The sequence below is a fragment of the Erigeron canadensis genome, chromosome 8 (genome assembly GCF_010389155.1).
Source record: "Erigeron canadensis isolate Cc75 chromosome 8, C_canadensis_v1, whole genome shotgun sequence".
Classification (NCBI taxonomy): domain Eukaryota; kingdom Viridiplantae; phylum Streptophyta; class Magnoliopsida; order Asterales; family Asteraceae; genus Erigeron; species Erigeron canadensis.
The window spans coordinates 4,175,795-4,195,283 of NC_057768.1; the positions used below are offsets into that span (position 1 = coordinate 4,175,795).

At 32.7% G+C, this 19,489-nt stretch overlaps 1 protein-coding gene across 1 annotated transcript; it reads right to left on the reverse strand.

Annotated features, from left to right (window-relative positions):
• Positions 1-10,490: 10,490 nt before the first annotated feature.
• On the reverse strand, positions 10,491-10,991 carry LOC122610119. The gene is made up of 2 exons (XM_043783114.1): positions 10,796-10,991; positions 10,491-10,678 (listed from the first exon to the last, which is right to left on the reverse strand). The coding sequence occupies exons 1-2, from the start codon at positions 10,989-10,991 to the stop codon at positions 10,491-10,493; spliced, it is 384 nt and encodes a 127-aa protein (XP_043639049.1).
• Positions 10,992-19,489: the final 8,498 nt, after the last annotated feature.

Here is a 19,489-nt window from a genome sequence, read left to right on the forward strand (position 1 = left end):
GAATTCAAAAGATTTATGCAACCATTATTCAATGTATCACTTCATCTCAGTGGATGACGAATTATTTAGCTACTCATAATCAAAAACAAAGCACAAAGAGTAAAAATATAGTAGAACATATTGTACCAATGTAAACAAGTAAACGCTAAGAAAATCGACAACCGAATACCTTGGAGATCACGAACAACCCTTAGACCTTGATGGACGAAAAAGCTGCTAAGAATACCCCCAAAGAACCCTAAAGTCGACTAGAAGTGATTGTATATCGAATGGGAGGGTTATGGTCTTGTATTTATAGTGAAAATCAAAAACCCTTCAGCCGACCTCTTTTATGCGCTGCACATATCACCCATGCGCCGCACAAACCAAGAGTTTCCAAGTTTCAGACTTTCCTTAGCCCGTTATGCGCCGCATAGCCCTTTTGTGCGCCGCACAGGCACAATCGCCAAATTCCCTGTCCAATTTCTCACTTTTCTGTGCACCGCATGCTTCATCTTGTGCGCCGCACAAGCCTCCAGATTTCGCAAAACTTATATTTTTCAACTCGTCTTCACTCGTACTCGTCCAAGAATCATCCTAATGCATCTTTTAACCTTCCAAATGCTATTTCTAGCCAATGTACCTGTTCTAAGCCTGAAATCACAAACAATACCATCAAAGCATCGAATATACATATAATTTGCACATAATTAAGCTTAAAACGACTTATAAACGATATAGGAATGTGCATATAAATGGACATATCAGATATCCATATATATTGTAGCCGATAGACCTCATTATCATTATCATTAAGAAATATATATGTTTTAAAATCATTGTTTTAAAACAATTTATTAGTTAATTACATTAATAATAATACAAAACAAAACTTTAGCCATTTATACATATACATATCCACCATTGCAGCCGACTTGTTATCATATATTGTTTCATTGTTTAGTTTTTACTTAATTGTTTTTATTATTAATCAATGATGATTAAGATAAATGATTAGAAATAATTTAAATGACATGGAATGCTTAAAATTATGAAATTAATAAAAAAAATGACAATTAATGAAAAATCCTACATGGCATTCTCTCCTTAGTACCAAATAAGCAAAAAACTATCATCTCTTACTTATATAGAGAGATTTTAATGTTCAAAAAAATCAAAAATTAAAAAAAAAATATTAATTATATTTGAGCACTAGTTTTACATATCGGAGGTTTCGAATTCGAGACATAGGATAAACACTTCCAGGAATTTCACAAATAAAGTTCTTCAATGAAGCAGATTTGAGTCCTGCAGAAGGTGAGAGTGTTCTCTAGCGCGGACCCGGTTAAGACAACGTAAGATAGATAGCTGTTGCGAGCAAATTATCCACACTTAAAAAAAAACCTTATATTCATTACCAAACCTTGTTTAAAATAATAGGGATAACTGCAGAAAATAGAAATGAACTTTATCTGATTTCACGAAATTAGCAATATCCTTTGAAAGTTTTACTATTTAAAAAACACCTTTTTTTTATTAGAAGAAAAAGTAACATTTGACCTGGTAACCTGCTGACGTGTCAGTTTGATTTTTAACTCATATAATTATAAATGAACTTTGGATGAATTTACAGAATTAACACTGTTATTAATTAAATTAATAATAATAATAATAATATATCCCCATATACGCTATCAAATTTACAAAGATCCCAACAAAAAACTTAAATAACAAATATACCTAATTTTATTAATTAGACAATTATACCATTTTCTTTTAAGATGACAATTTAACCCGTGCCCTCTTCGACTTCTCTCTAGAATAAGAAGTTATTTTCATTGTCACATAATGCTCTAAATCATTAATTTGAAGCCATTTATTGTATACTTCTTTTTTTATATAATAAAGATTCATTCTTTGGTGTAAGCATGGTTCTTATGTTATTATGACGATTTTCTTCTTTATATGATCAACTTCATATAAATGTATCATCTTTATTAGATAGAATATCAATATGTGATGTATTTTATTTAGCAAATCATTGAACCTTAATATTACTTGATATATTCTAATTATTAAGAAATGAAAGATGATTGTACACCGAACCTCTTTATTGATCGGTTGACCTTGTGATAATATGAGCCCGATTAAACAAAGGTTTTCTCTACTTATTTTTGTTGGTTGGGACGTAGCTTGGAATATCAATTTTGTAACTTGGTAATCTGCAATTAACTGAAGTTGTGACTGAGTTTGGATATATTCTATGTATGGGTATAAATTTGAGCTAGCTAATATGGGATGCTTGAATTCAAGTTTGTTAATAGAAAAGGGTTTAATGGTCATGATATTAAATTTATTTGATGAAATGAGTAAACATGTGTGTTTAAAAGAAAATAATGAGTATATTTGTTATATTAGGGATATTTGTAATTTTATATGCATATTTGGGGATATATGCAATTCTTCATAATAATAAAAAATAATAAAATACACTTCTATAAATAATAATAATAATAATAATAATAATAATTTATACTATATTAGGCCTGTGCTTATACATGCGTTTCCCGGCGTCGGATGCGCGCCCCCGGGAAGACGTTATAAGCACGGCGGCGTCCGAGGCTGCGTTTTGGTCGTTTCCTCCATTTCCAGACGCACAGTTGGAGGGTTTCGAGTGGGGTCCGTGTGTGATGAAGCCATAAACTATCATTAAAAAAAATATAAAAATTGAAATAGCCGTTGCATTTGAATTCATGTAACAACCGTCTTAGAAATGTTCTTATTAAGTGCTTAAAAACGTACAGTTGCCATTAGAACGGCCAGACAGTTCAATTTATCTAAGTTCTTGATGTGCTTTAGACCTCAATTATGTGCTTATAAGAAGGTCAATTTGATCTTAAATCTTGATTGATATGACGAGTTCATAATTATATACAATGAAATATTAAAGTTCGGTTCATAAACATTCATGTTCATTAAAGTTCTAGTTCAAAATGTTCGCAAATGGCCTTTGCATTTATTGGGTTCATTTAATATGGGAAAGGTATATAAAGAAATAAGATGGAAACCTAGAGAGAGAAACATTTCATACTTCATCTTCTTCTTCTTTCTTCCTTCTCACACTAAAACACATAGTGCAGCCACATTTTCACACACAAAATTCACCCTTTGATTTTGGATTGTTAAATCAAAATCACTTGTACTTTTAGCATCCTTGTGATAATCAAAACGTGTTTCTGGAATCAAATCTCAGGTAACAACAACAAATTATGAGTTTTTGATTAAATTAAAAGTGAACTTTTCCAACTTTATGTCCTTGATGATTTGGTCCAATTTTGATATGAAATCATGTTAATGTTTAATGGGTTTGTGTCTAAAAGTGTTTAATGACATATATGTGAACAAATTTGGGACATAACATGCTTTAATTTACCAAACCCATTTTAGGAAAAATGAAAGTAAACTATCTTGAAAAGCCTTAAAAGTGTTAGAGGTTAATGTTATTAGACTTATATGTACTAGTGCTAGGTTCTAACAAGTCCCGGAATCGATCTAGATCTTTGTGCAATGTTCTTGTCCTTGTTTCAGCTCGTTTGGGCCGTGAAACGGTCTTGGTGGGACGATCTTGGTCCCCAAGATCGTCCTGGCTGCTCACTTGGTTCATAGTTCATGTTCGTTTGATCTCGTGTGTGATGTTGTGATGTGTTGGTATGTTTAATGGGTAACCGATCATTTGGATTGGTTTAGCTCAAACAATTGTTCAATCAATTGATCATGTGCCTTGTTCTTATTCCTTGGATCATGAAACAACCCTGATCTAAGTCCCTTAAGACGATCTGAGCTCATAAGTCCATTAAGACGATCTTGTGCTAAACCTAAAACGCTCTTACATTTGAACCTTGAAACGATCTTGCACCTAGTACATCTAAAACGATCTTATGCTTGGAACTTGAGACGATCCTGACCACTAGCTCCTAGGACGATCTTGGCTTGACAGGAGGACGATCTTGACAACAAAACCCTAAGACGATCTTGTGTTCATCATAAAACAACACGTACTTGTTCTATATCACACCACACTTGACCCTTGATCATCTAATCAGTTCATAACAACATCATCACTCGATTAAACACATCTAAGGCTAATCATCTACACCAAAGCTAGATCATGGTTCGATCTATGACAACGTACAAAGTGCAAACCCTAATTAAGTGTGAATAAAACATGTTTTATCTTGATTATCAAAGTACGAGTACTATGATCAATTAAAATGAGTTCTAAAGACTAAAAGTTCTTCATTTAAGACATGTTCAACTCATTAACACGATAAGTACTTAAGTGTGAGTTCAAAGACGTTCAGTTCGAGTCCAGTTCACGTGCTTAAAGTTCATTTAAACTCTTTCGAGTCAAAACGTTCAAAGATCTTTAAAGGACCAAATCATCAGTTCATCAAGGACATTTCTGTGATTGAATAATCACATGAACTAATATATATACTTATTTATGATCATTATGTGCTTAGGAATCCATCAAGACGTGCCTGGATTTCGATAGATATACTTATTTATCTTTGTGCTTGTTCTTTGTACTAATACTACTTGTGCTTTTACCAGATCACTGTGAGTTCACTAATTCCCCTTTCGTACATTTGTTCAAAGTTCTTTATCGGGGACTGAAAAGCATGAAAACTATTTTCGTACTTGTACATATGTTCATGAACTATTTTACGTACTATATTATGAGCTTGATCTTGAACTACTTATGAAATGATTCTTAAACTGTTTGAAGGAGTATCTAAGTCTTGAATGGGCAGGATCTTAAATACATTTATACTACTGTACTTGATCTTTATTATGTTCTAGTTCGTACATGTACTTGTTCAGTTCTTGCTCACTGCTATCAATTCATATCCCACAGTTCAGGGAATGAACCGTAGGTAATTATGGACAGCGCTGTTTAGGGTAGGCCCACCCTCATTCTCCACAGTTCAGGGGGATGCATATTACTTGTTCTTGTTCATGTCATTGTTCTGACATAGATCTTACTTGACGTACTTGAGCTATATGAGCATACTATTACATTAAGATTCAGTCCTGGCCAATCGGTTTAGCAGTGAAAACTTATAACTAAAGTTTATTATATGTTCTTGTTCTGTTCATATTATTATAAAGTACTAATGTTCAAAGTACAGATCTGGATCTAGTCCCTATTATTACAAAGTACATTGGTTCGACGTACAAAACTTATGATCTTGTTCTTATTATAGATATACACGTATATGTAAACTAAAAGTACATTATGTGAATCTCACCAACTACTTATGTAGTTGACCTTTTGAACTTACATGCTTTTCAGGCTAGGTTCATAGTTCTTTAGCATAGGAGTCTTCCTTTCTAAGCTCATACTTTTGGCGATTGTTCGAGCGTACAAGTTCAGGAGCTATGAAGATTTTCCTTACTACATCAGTTCAAGTTCTGTTCTCAAAAGACAATTGTTCTGCCTTCCAGATATTGACTATTTTAAGTTCATTTATGTTCTGTAATAACAATCGTACTTCTGTTCTTTAAATACGGTAATGGCTGTGTTGGAACTTGTACTGTGTGCTAATGTGCTTATCTGTGCATCCCGTATATTCCGCTTTAGCGGGGTGTTACAATTCAAGTGGCACGCTCCTCTTGTTTTTTTTTGTCTTTTTTTTTTCCTCTTTAAACCACCGTTTCTTCATACCTCTTTCACATCTTCACCGTTGCAGCAGATTAGGACTACGCGCAAAAACCTCATGGATAAGTACGGGCCATATTTTAATGATATGTAGTTTGTGTTTTTCGATTAAATGTGTTTTAATTATCAGGTTTAATATGTGTTTTTAGGATGTAATGTTTAATTTCCATGTATTTTTTTATGTTTTTTATTATAATGTAATGTGTATTTAATTATAATAAAATGTGTTTGTTTAATTATTTGTGTAAAAAAATGAAATAATAAAATAGTAAATGAATAGTGAAGAAGTGGGGAAGAAGTGGATATTATAAGGAGGGGGTGTTCTTGGGGTGTTCTTGGAAAGAGAAAACTGATTAATAGTGGAAGAAGTGGGGAAGAAGTAGGCCTTATAAGGATAGGCCTTATAAAGCAGATTCCTCTATCTAACATTTTAAGTTTCAACATTTACTTTCTCAAAATGCTCTTTCTATCAATTCTATATTACCAAACACTCTTTCTCTCTCATCAAATCTCAACCAAACATTTTTTTTCTCTCTCCTCCATAAATAATTTATTCTTCCAATTTATTCAAAATCTTTTATCTCACAAACCATACATCGATAAATTATAAAAATTATATGAGTGTTCTTAAAATTTCATGCTCTTTCATTAGAGATGTCATTCGATATACTTTCGACAAAATTTTAAATCCGATGGTAGAACCCGTATGGTTAAGGCATTTGGCTATCACACTTTATGACCTATCACTCACCATCTCACCGCCGCAACACGCGGGTACTTCTCTCTCTTGGAGAGAGAAAACTGATTAATAGTGGAAGAAGTAGGCCTTATAAGGATAGACCTTATAAAGCAGATTCTCCTGTCTAACATTTTAAGTTTCAACATTTACTTTCTCAAAATGCTCTTTCTATCAATTCTATATTACCAAACACCATTTCTCTTTTCTCAAATCTCAACCAAACATTTTTTCTCTCTCTCCTCCATAAATCATTTATTCTTCCAATTCATTCAAAATCTTTTATCTCACAAACCATACATCGATAAATTATAAAAATTATATGAGTGTTCTTAAAATTTCATGCTCTTTCATTAGAGATGTCATTCGATATACTTTCGACGAAATTTTAAATCCGATGGTAGAACCCGTATGGTTAAGGCATTTGGCTATCACACTTTATGACCTATCACTCACTATCTCACCGCCGCAACACGCGGGTACTTACTCTCGTAATATTTAAATTAAGTTTTAAGTAAATTTTAATGTAATTCTCAACTGTATGGATACCCAAAGACACCTCAATATCAATGACAATAACTGGCAAGCTTCACCAATCTGATAACTAAGTGAGACAATCTAGATTTCAGTTGAACAAATAAAGTAAAGATAAATACAAGAAAACTAAATGACTGAAATTATATAATACTAAATATAGTATCAAATATTAATTTATCTATTAGATTTATTTTGAATATATAAAGTAATTATTTACTGTATTATAATTATTACTATTTATAAAAGTGCTTATTATTATTATTATTATTATTGTTAATTAAAATAACAACATTGTTAATTCTGTAAATTCATTCAAAGTTCATTTCTAATTATGTGAATTAAAATTCAAGCTGACACGTCAGCAAGTTACCAGGTCAGATGTTACTTTTTCTGCTAATAAACAAAAGATGCTTTCTAAAAATTAAAACTTTCAAAGGATATTGCAAAGTTCTTAAAATCGAGCAAAGTTCATTTCCTATTTTCTGCAATTATCCCAAATCTATCAACATTATAAAACAATAGTTATCCTGACATTTTAAAGGCATCCACCTCAACTTAAACCTATTTTTAAACATTGACACGTAGGATTATCTTACATGGCATCCCCATATTTGTTTCCCACAATATGTTTATAAATAATAATAATAATAATAATAATAATAATAATAATAATAATAATAATAATAATAATAATAATAGGATTTTTCCTACATGACATCCCATATTTGTTTCCCATAATATGTCTATAAATAATAAAATAATAATAATAATAATAATAATAATAATATTTTATTTGCTATTGTTTTCAATATATTATTATCTTTTAATAGTGTTACCATAGTTATATAAGTGCCTTCATTGTTGCTTTTAAAAGTTTTTGAAAAGTGATTTTGCTTACTTCTTAAATGTTACTCTACAAATTTTGTTTCATATATTATTATCTTCTAATAGTGTTACCATAGTTATATAAGTGCCTTCATTGTTGCTTTTAAAAGTTTTTGAAAAGTGATTTTGCTTACTTCTTAAATGTTATTCTACAAATTTTGTTGTCAAATGATGTATTTTTTACTAATATATATTTTATTTGAATGAGTGCGGTGATACATTACAAAAACAATGGGATGTTATAGTCTTAACTTTCATTACACCTTAACTAATTTTATATCTATCAATAGTGCATAAGATATAATATCTAAATCTTTCATATCATTTGTTATTTGAAAGGTTTAATCTATTGGATATATAATTAGATAAAAAGAAAAATTAAGTATGATATTCATAAATAAAATAAAATAAAATTTAAATCAAATCTCGAATATAATTAACTAACTATTTAATCATTGTCATCTAAAATCAAAGACTAAATAATGCTTCATTGTTATCTCTTCATTTTAGCTCGACATGTCTTTGGCTTTTCACTGTATCAATCAAAAGGCAAAGCGATAAAAAACAACCATGTTAGTATATACGTTTATTTTGGTTTTTGACCGTGCCAAACAAATATTGATCGAAACTACCATGTCAATTTATATGTTTACCGTGAACTAATAGTTGATCTTTATAAATTGGGTTGTTTAACTGAATTTTAAGAATTTTGTAACCTAACATATTCTCACTAAAATTTCGTATCATTATATGTTAATTATGTAATAAGTATTTTACTTTTTATTCATGTACTTTTAGAAAAATAAACATAAATATTACTCCATATAATAGTATGCTAACTATACAAAACTTAATTGATAATATTAAAACTTTAATAAAATTTAAATTAACAACCGCACATCGTGTGGGTAAAAAACCTTGTAATTATATAAACCAATAATTATATATACAACTACCTTTTGCATTATATTCTTTGACATTGAGATTATTTCATAATATTGGCATGCTTTTCAAGCGAAACAAATTGAGGGACCAAAGTTTTTTTGTTCCATGAGTAACTCATATGATTTCATATACCAAGAAAAAGATTTGCTAGTTGGATTACATTGTAGCCAAATATTCGGCTATCCATAGGCACATGCTAACCCACGTAAACCTTCACACAAATGCTTCCTTGTCTGCCTTCCTCTTCAAATTCTCACTAATAACTACGTTTTTGGTTCCTTAAAATTTGCATTTAGCAAGGACCATGTTTTAGGGTGGTCAATTAACATAAAACATATAGGAACATAATTTGTGACAACATTTAACTACATCCAATTAGCGTTTTTGTATGCTCCCTCAATCAACTTAACCATGATATGGCAAACACTAGCTAGTAATTAACTAGGTAATTAACCCCGGTTTACGCTGTTAGTGTTCTAATTAATGAAATATACTTCAAATGGCCGGTGTACCTTGGTACAAATGAACAATCAGGGCACAATGATTTCAAATGGTAAGTACTAGTTTGGAATTTTGCTAAAATGAAGGCAGTATATGCAGAGACATATCGAATCTCTATCTTTATGATTACAAAAACCAAACAGTAGTAGGGTATTTTCTCGATCATCCGGTTGATAATCTTCAAAGTTGAGGCAAAATTTCAGAACTCCCTCTTTTTCTTTGTCTTTTTAATATGGCATTACTTATTGATCAAAAGTTCGTATCAATTAACTTAGGGAAACAATAACAAATATATAAGACATATCACATGTATATGATTGAGGACGATGTCAGTCATGCCGATCAAGGCCTAATTTTACTGAATTTTGTTAAATATAATACATATGATGAGTTCATATGACAAATGTCCCCAAAAGACGTACTATCATCTATGTAACAATTAAGTTGTAATCAGGGACGGCGATAGGGCCTAGGAGGGAACTAGACGTTTAGCTCCCTCCAGCTAACACAAGTTTTTTAGTTTATGATTTATAGGTTAAACCAATTAGACTTGTTACAATAAGACTAATAGGAATGGACCCTCCATGGAATGCCCATCCACCATTCAAAACACGACACGTGGCACTCACCAATCATTAGGGGCATTCCCCCATTCCCTTGGGTGGAGGAATGCCCTTTAGAAGCATTCCCAATTTTTTTTTATATAAATAAATTAAATAAAATATACTACTTTTATTAAAAATATACTTTTTATTAAATAAAAAAAACTACTTTTTATTTTTAAAAAAAAAAAACACACTAAAAAACATTACATAAAAACTCGAAATAAAACTAATCAGAGTCGTCGTTGTCGGTGCTAACATACTCTCGAAGATCAGCGAAGGGATCGACTGCAGGCTCAAAGTCATGTGGTGTGTTCGCCCAAAGATGGTCAACCAAATCTGCCGTTAGCATGTTGTGGGTTTCACGGTTTTTTACGGCATGCAGATTTTGGATATGAACTTCCATTGGAGTTATGCGCTTCCAATAATCTGGATTTAGGCTCGGTTCATGGTTGTTGTAGTCCTGGCATACGACCTTGTTTTCGTCCTCCAGGATCATGTTATGTAAAATGATACAAGCATAACAAACATCCTGGATATTTCTTTTGTTCCAATATAGTGTCGGATGTTTTAGAACCTTCCATCATTTTTTAAGCACACCGAAAGCCCGCTCAATACCCTTTTGTGCCGACTCTTGTTTCTTCTTAAAATGTCTTCTTTTTTCATCGATCGGGTCGGAAAAGGTCTTCACAAATGTAGCATACTCGGGATAGATGCCGTCGCCCAAATAGTATCCCTTCTGGTAATAGTTTCCGTTTACCCAAAACGAAGCTGCGAAAAAAACATTTAGAAGTAAAAACTAGATCGTTTAGAAGTAAAACAATTAGAAGTAAAAACTAGAAAAAAACACTTCTCAATACACATATAAAATAGAAAATAAACGCTAACCAGTGGGTGCCAATCCGTTTACAATTTCTTCAAGAATTGGCGATGCTTTGAACACATTGATATCGTTGTGAGAACCTTGCTGTCCAAAGTACGCATTCCAAATCCATAGATTGTTTGATGCTACAGCCTGAAGGATCAAAGACGGTCTACCCACATGCCCGCTTGTGTAAGTACCTCGCCACGCCGCCGGACACATCTCCCATGGCCAATGCATACAATCTATACTACCGATCATACCGGGAAAACCAACAACTTGTTCATGAACATCGTATATACGCTGAAGATCGGACGAAGTCGGTCTCCGTAGGTATCTTGCTCCATAAATTTCCCGTATACCTTTTAATGATAAATGTTAACTTATATATATATATATATATATATATATATATTTAACTATATAGAATTAATATTTATCTATATATATAAGTATATATTGTAAAATTATCATTACCAACACAAAAATTTAGGCAGGATTCCCTTGATGTTCGCTCAGACATCTGCAAATACTCGTCAAGCAAATCACTAATAACGCCGTATGCCAATTGACGAATTGCAGATGTACACTTTTGTACCCCGACAAACCCTCTTCGCCCAGCACGGTCATATCTCGTCTGAAAATATGGGTACCTAGCCTCCAAATCACCGACTATCCACTCAAATAAATTTTTTGACATACGAAACCTTCATCTAAAAAGTCTCGCATTGTATCGCGGTTCATCAGCAAAGTAGTCACGCATCAAACAAGCGTGTGCTTCAATACAATCACGATCAAATGGTACCCTTCTTATAATGACTGGGGCAGGTTGTTCGTCAATCTGTCGTCTAACTAGTTCGGCAGCTCGAAGAAGCACGTTCTGTACACGCTCTTCGTAATCGGCAGGCCCGTTAGAAGATCCGGATGAGTCATCGGAATCAATATGGTGATTTTTTAGGAGAATGTGTGTGTATGTAATTTTTTTGAAAGGAAAAAAGATAGATATGTGTGTATGTATATTGATATGTGTATGTGTATGTATATATATAGAGTGAAAAGGTAAAAAAAAAGAGAAGTTTTTAATGCAAAGTCCAAGGAAAAAACGGCTATATGCCAGTACATGCCAAAAGCCCGGACGCGTTCAAAATGCAACGGGGCATGCATTTTCACCTTCCGGAACTCCCCCCGGCCCCAAAGTAGGGCGTTCCCGGGGCGTTCTGCACGGATTTTTTTGGTGGGAACAAGCTATCCCGAATGTTCTAACTCCCTTCCTAATCAAACAACCAGCTGACTAGTTAATATCAAATTCTAATGGCTATGCCAAGTCTGGTTGTAATAATCTAGTGGACAACTATTTTTGAGGAAGTCTAATATTTTACTACTTGTTTTGTGATAGTAGCTAGTACAACGCTAGTTTACAATTCGCAAACTTCTTGATGCAGGAGACTCGTAACCTAATTGACTTGACCCGCAATGGGTTTTAATTCAAGTTATATTTTATTTTAATTAAGTTATCTTTTATTTTAAATATTATCTTTTTTATTTATTATGATAATTATGACTTGATTTGTTTCTTATTTCAATAGCGATGTTAACATTAGTATAAGAAGCTGTCTTACGTACTCGTCTCAGACTAGTCCTTGGACTCATCCTCCATAATTAGTCTTTGGACTCGTCCTTCCCCATTCGTCCCCCCGTGGACGAGTGTTTAGACATTTTTCTTTTTTTCTTTTATTTTATTTTTTAGTTTTTGTAAGTGTATAATTAATAAAAAGTGAGTTCAAGACTAGTCCTAGGTATAAGGTTGGATTTAAGGGATTAGTCTTTGGATGGTTTTTTGCTGATGTGGCGTTGATTAAGACTAGTTCTTTTGGGGACGAGTATATGTATAAGGCGGCTTTTAAGTGTATAACTATTAGAGTAGTGGACAATGTTTATGATCACTTTTGACTTTTTGACTTTGATTAATCCTTTAGTTTTTGGGTCATTTGATCACTTATCATCTACATCACTTCTATTAATCTTAGTTCGTTAAATCTCATTCGGTATAAACAAATATATATATATATATATATATATTTTAAGTAAAGTTTTTGAGCATTAGTTCAATGGTTGAAATACCATCCCTTTATACATGAGGTCTTGAGTTCAAGCCTTGGGTAGGACATAAGAAAATCCCTTTATGAGAGCTTGGCTTGGGTATCCCCATGTTTAAGTCTGAGAGAGCAGGGTTTACCCCTATTGATCGTCGTGCTTTCGGACGGATTAGTAGGGGTTTTCCCCCCATCGGGTATTTGAAATAGACATTTCTACTTCGAGTGAGCTCTCCAGCGCGGATCCGGTTAAGACAACGTATGCTAGACCTTCCGCTGTCGAATCGCGACACGAAGTTTCCAATGAAATTCACCTTTCAAATATATATATATATATAGTTTCCTTATTTTTAGAACCATTTTTTTTTGTAAGCACCATGAAAACTCTTAAATTATATATTTGTTCATATGTTTTTTTTATTCATTCACATGTGAAATGATATAAAAATGTATGTTGTAGAAGAAATTTTTTTAAAAAACCTTTAAAGTAACCTTTTGTGAACATGTGAATGAATTTGTTCACGTTTTCAGTTCACATGTAACAAACGGCTATATATAAGGTTTTAAAAAAATTTTCTTCTGCAAAATATGTTTTTATAACGTTTCATATGTGAATGAACAAAAAAAACACGTGCTCCAATATGAAATTTAGGAGTTCTCACGGTTTTTAAAAAAAAAAGGGTTTTCAATATAAGGATCTTATATATATATATATATAAAAATATATATATACTAGGTATTTTACCTCGCGCGATGCGCGGCTAGTTAAAAAGGTTATTTTATGCATTAGTAAATTGTTATTCTACAGGTCTATTATGTTGAAATCAATTATATTATAATTCATGGTTAATTCCTTAATCATTCTGGTCACCTTCTACCTTTTCCTACATGTCGATATCACATTCATGTAACCAATTTTGGTGATTACACACCCGTTTATAATTCTAAACACAACTAACAAATAAAGTATTTTATCTCCGTTAATCAAGAAACTCATCTATAAAACTCAAGTAACTATTGTTATCATTATATTATAAAATATGTGAATCCCGATAATATTAGGCTTTATTTGATTATCAAAATTTTATTGACCAATTAATTCATTTAAATACCGAAAATATTTTCTTTGGTATGTAAATCCCTACAATATTTGGATTTATTAGGTTATCAAAACTTTAATTATTTTATTCATTTTATACAACTTACATAGGTTTCTAAAATATTGAAAATATTTTCTTTGGGTTAATAGATATTATTAGCTTTTAATTTTTGTTAATATTTTTTTTATATATGTAGATAATAAAATTAAGATTAATAGTGTCAAAAAAATGGGAAGATGCCACGTATGACAAAATCCTATGTGGCATTGTTTAAAGTTAGCTCTAAATTGGAGGAAGGCTTTAGAATGCTAGGATTCCTACTATTTTAATAATTATATAGATATAAATCTATACTATATTATAATGGAAATAACCCATTTTATTTATGAAAGTGTTGAAAATATGTAATATGTTTACCTAGCACCCCTTAAAATATTTCAACATACACTACCCCATAACATTAATGATTAATTTACACTACCAATCCTTTATTCTTTAATATATTTTCATTAACCATTTACATCAATTATCCACACCACTCGACGCCGTCTCACCAACAGTCGGCCCCCCATTACAACGGCATTGTAACGACCATCGCCGCATTGCGCGGGTAACATGCTATATATATATATATATATATTTAAAGTAAAATTTCCCACTAGTTTGGTTAAAAGTAAAATTTCCCACTAGTTTGGTTCACGTGTCATTGGGGTAGGTGTCTCCAAATGATACGATAAAAATATTTACAATGTAATGTCATATCGAAGGATGTACGACCTGTATGTAACAGTGGTCGGAAGAAGATGGGCAAAAGGGTGCATACGACTGAGCCAATACGCTTGACTCCAAATTATTTCAAAACCAGATTACCCTACTCAATATGTCGTCTATCTGAAACTTGATCCCATCCACTCAACTTAATTCGCTAAACGACTAAGGGCATAACTGTCATTACAATTACTCGCTATGAATGGAAACCCCCCTTTGATCCTTTTCACACTTTATTTACTCATATGTTATGCATGTTACCATATATGACTCATGCTAAAAGGACATTTTTAGTTATGTTTGTAGTTGCTTTTGGTTTTAGTTCACGTTATAATATAGTTACTTTACTACGGCAAATTATCATATTAATTTTTTACATTTGAACTACACGAACTGTTATAAGAATTCGAATTTGAATCTTTAAAAAATCCTCATTTATTTATCCATTCTCGTAAATGTAAAAAATAAGATTCAAACTTAAATAGAAAATCTCCAATATCATAAACGTTATCAATAGACTGAAACTATTGGCTCATCAAGTTATAAATATTTGCAAGTAATACGTAAATGAGTATATATTATTAAATGGTAGCGGCCCAACTAAATCAAACGATCATTCACTATCAAAAAAGGAATGCCTTTTAGTAATTGTGTACGGTTATTAACAAACTGACCCCTAAATAGAGGCTTAAACTTGATTAAGAAGGTAAAGCCAGTGATATGTTTTCTAATGAGACACATAAACATGCAAACAGAATGAATATTTTATCACATGCTTCACCACGCATTTTGTGTAATTAATATGAATATCTATTTTTAACTCCCTTTTTAGATATACCTTGTCACTGTGCAATAAACAATTATACAATATTTATGAAATATTGTACTTTAAGAAGTAGTGTTTTGGAGAATAGAAGGTGCAAAATATAAGAAAAATTTCTTTAGTAGTTTTTTATTTTTGTTATGTCAAAGAAGTTTTTAGGGGAAAAAATTTGTAAAACAAGGTGTTCCGGCAGTGTCACTGCCGGTCTTGCATATCTTAAGCGGTGTTGCCACTGCCGGTCTCGCCTTTCTTAAGCGAAACCATGGCTTCCAATGCCGGTCTCGAGTGGTTCGAAGAGGAAAACAGAGGGAGCAGAGGAGGCAGAGAAATGACTACTCAATTCCAAATTTCACTCAATTCCAACTTTGCATAGTCACTTCCAAACTTTGAAGGAGTCACATGAAGTCTTTAATAAACCATATATACATATACATGCATTTCTGAAAGATCACATACAATACAAAGCAAAACATACATTATTTTCAAAAGCAAAAACATTTTCATTCATCAAATACCTTATATTTTCAATATGAAATGACATCTCTTAACGTTACTTGTGTACCAAGAAATCCTGAATTGTTGTGGCGACAAACTCAAGATAACCATTGTGCATACAATATTTTCCATGAACGCCAAGTGAGTGAGCCAAAATGTAGAAAAGGTGACGGAGGAATCATGCTACAGCTTGCAAAGATGAAGACAAACAAAACAATATGTGAGAAGGTCATGGCCCATATCAGAAATGTTGGGTTTCAGGGTGTATTGATGGCAGTGGTCCACAAAATCGATCATACTCTCATTATCGCGTTGGTTGAAAGATGGCGGCCCGAGACAAACACGTTTCATTTGCCAATTGGTGAAGCAACTGTTACCCTGCAAGATGTACAGGTGATGTGGGTTTACCCATAGATGGACCAGCTGTGACTGGTGAGTGGGCTACGGAGCCCAGAAGTATTGACTTCTGGAATGAGATGTGTATGTATATGTTGGGGTTTTTCCCTAATGATGAAGATTATGCAGATAACTTGAGCAACGGTAAAATCAGATTAGAGACGTTAGCAAAACGCACAGCCAAGCCATTTGATGAAAATAACGATGAATTGTGCCTGCAAAATGCTAGGATGATTATTCTAGCCCTCTGTGGTTCGGAGCTGTTTCATGATTCAAACACCTTTGATATAAGTTTGAATTATTTAGAGTACGTAGACGACCTGAGCTATGAAGGTCGTAAGAGTTGGGGTTCTGCAACTCTTGCTTGTTTGTACACCATAGGTTTTCTCCCCTTAAGGAGTCTACGAAGGTCATACCACTGTTGTGGTTCTAACAAACCAACTTCATTTGGAATGGTTTGTATTATTCCAAACTGTCTAGCAACTCGCTGTGCTATGTGTGGTTCCACCTCATCCTAATGTATCAAGGCGCCAATGTATGGCCATATGTGTTGAACATCCGTACAATATGGAGGTAGTAAGTGGAGGAAGGTGGAATACGGGGTCCACGAAAACTGTATTGTAAAAATATAAATGAACTGTAAATTTTGGCTCACTCAAAAATATTTAAAACATAGAAATAAATATATATTACCTGTTGGTTTGTTAACGCGTTAAAAAATGACCGGTAGACACTTAGTACATGAGCAGGTGTATGAACATGGGAGAACTTTCCATGCCATCTATTTGCTAAACACTCGCTATAATCATATGGCGGTGATTCTTCAAAAGGGGTGATGCGTGGTATCATGACCGTACCGTGTTGATCATCGGTAAACCAGGTCAGCCTCAACGTGAAGGCGAATACCCTGCCTAGGGGGCTAATCATGAAACAGCTCCGAACAACAAGAAGAACAAGAAGAAGAACAAGGAGAAGAAAATGTGGGTCCACGGAGAACTCGCAGACCACGAGGATGTGGAACGGGTGGCTTTAGATAGTTTCTATTTAGTATTATCTTTGTATGTTTTGATTAATAAATATATGTTTGGCAATAAAGTTTGTTTTCTTAGATAATACATAATAATCGATTAAAAATTAATATGAAAATAATACATATTAAATCAACATCACATTAACTGATAACAAGTTACATGAATAAAGTAAAAAAATCATACACTTTATTATACGATATTAACTGAAACCGTCTTTGTTTGAGCATGGATTGTCGAGCTCAATCACGAATGGATTTAACCACAAAGATCATCAAAATCTCCTCAATATAAGAGTGCAAACCTACTAAGTCCTTCATGAACCTAAGGTGAATGATGATCTTCCCAAAGAGATGTTTCGATCTTGGAGGATAAAAATATGTATGTTTTTAGGCTATGAATGATTGGTTATGTAAATGAGTGAATGAATGTCCCTCTTTTCATTTGTGAGGAAGGAGTTTATAAGCTAAAATGGCAAGTGAGTATGCTTTTTTCCTTTGTCCCTCACTTTACAATATATATAGATAAATAGGATGGGCCAAAAGGGTTGTCTTACCATGCCCTCGGGCCATGTTAACATGTATTTTACTACGTACATGATCAATCTTCAGCTTGCAATTTATAATTTGTCGCCAAGTCGATTTTTCTGTCAATCAACTTTAGCAGTTTATCAAGTTGAGAAGTTATTTCTTCGAAACCTAGTAACGTTGTTTCAAGATAATCGCTATGCATTTCTTCACTTATAATGATTTCGTTACCCCTTTTTCTTATTTCTTTGATTTTCTTCTTATGTTCCAGTTTCCTTTGTTCCATAAGAAGCTTACAATCATTAATTGTGTACAAAAGTTCATACCCGTCGTCTATATCCTCTTTATATTGCGCTTTCAATGCATGAAATGTTACCATACGAGGTGATGAAGGATCAGATGACGATGAAGAGGAAGAATCCATTATCTATTTTAGAAAAATGATAACTCGACTTGTATTTACTTAGATGTGGATTTTATTTAAAGTAACAAATATGGTTTGAGATATATATACACGAGCAAAATAATTGAGCCTACATTCAACACCAACCACCTGCTAACTACTTTAAGCGAGGCCGGCAGTGGGAGCCATCGCTCGTGAAAGGCGAGACCGGCAGTGGGACGCTCGTGAAAGGCGAGACCGGCAGTGGCAACGCCGGCTTCGCTTAAGATATGTGAGACCGGCAGTGGCACTGCTGGAACACTTTGTTTCACAAATTTATTTCCCTCGAAACTCCTTTAACAAAACAAAAATAAAAAACTACTATTTCAAGAAATTTTTCCAAAATATAAGTCCCTTTATATATAATACAGGAATCGTTAAATTTAACTCAATTAACATTTTTCTTTCAAATTCAAGTGTACGTTGTTTAATTGTATCCACGTTAGAAAGCTCTCGATGAGCAGATATCTTAGCTAAACCACTCGACGAGAAAATTTTTTTTACCAACAATTGAACTGTAAAGCTTATATTTCAGCCAAACACCTCTCTAACTTACGCTAACAAACACCAATCATTAACCAGCTACAATGAGTTGATTCGATTACTTATAACATGTATAAATTTACAAACCATGTAAATAATAAAAAAATTTATTTTTTTGTCATTTTCAAAATTTAAACCCTTAACTTCAATTAATTAAGTTTTATTTACATTCTTAGCTTTATTTAACAATTTTACAGTCTTATTATTTTATTAACTCTAATGTGTCAATTTTATTTCCTTTATCTTTGACTTTGTATGACTTTATACTTTTCTTTATACTCTCCGTCCCATTTTAGTTGTTATGTTGACTAACTTTGACCGTAAATAACTTTGGTTGTACTATATGATAGTTGATGAATGCAAAGTACATTAAAAGCTCAATCCATTATTATATTTTATATCAAGTGTTACATTACACAAACAAAATTATTTACAGTCAAACTTAGTTAACATGACAACTAAAATGGGACGGATGGAGTATTATACTCTTTATTTTTGCATATAC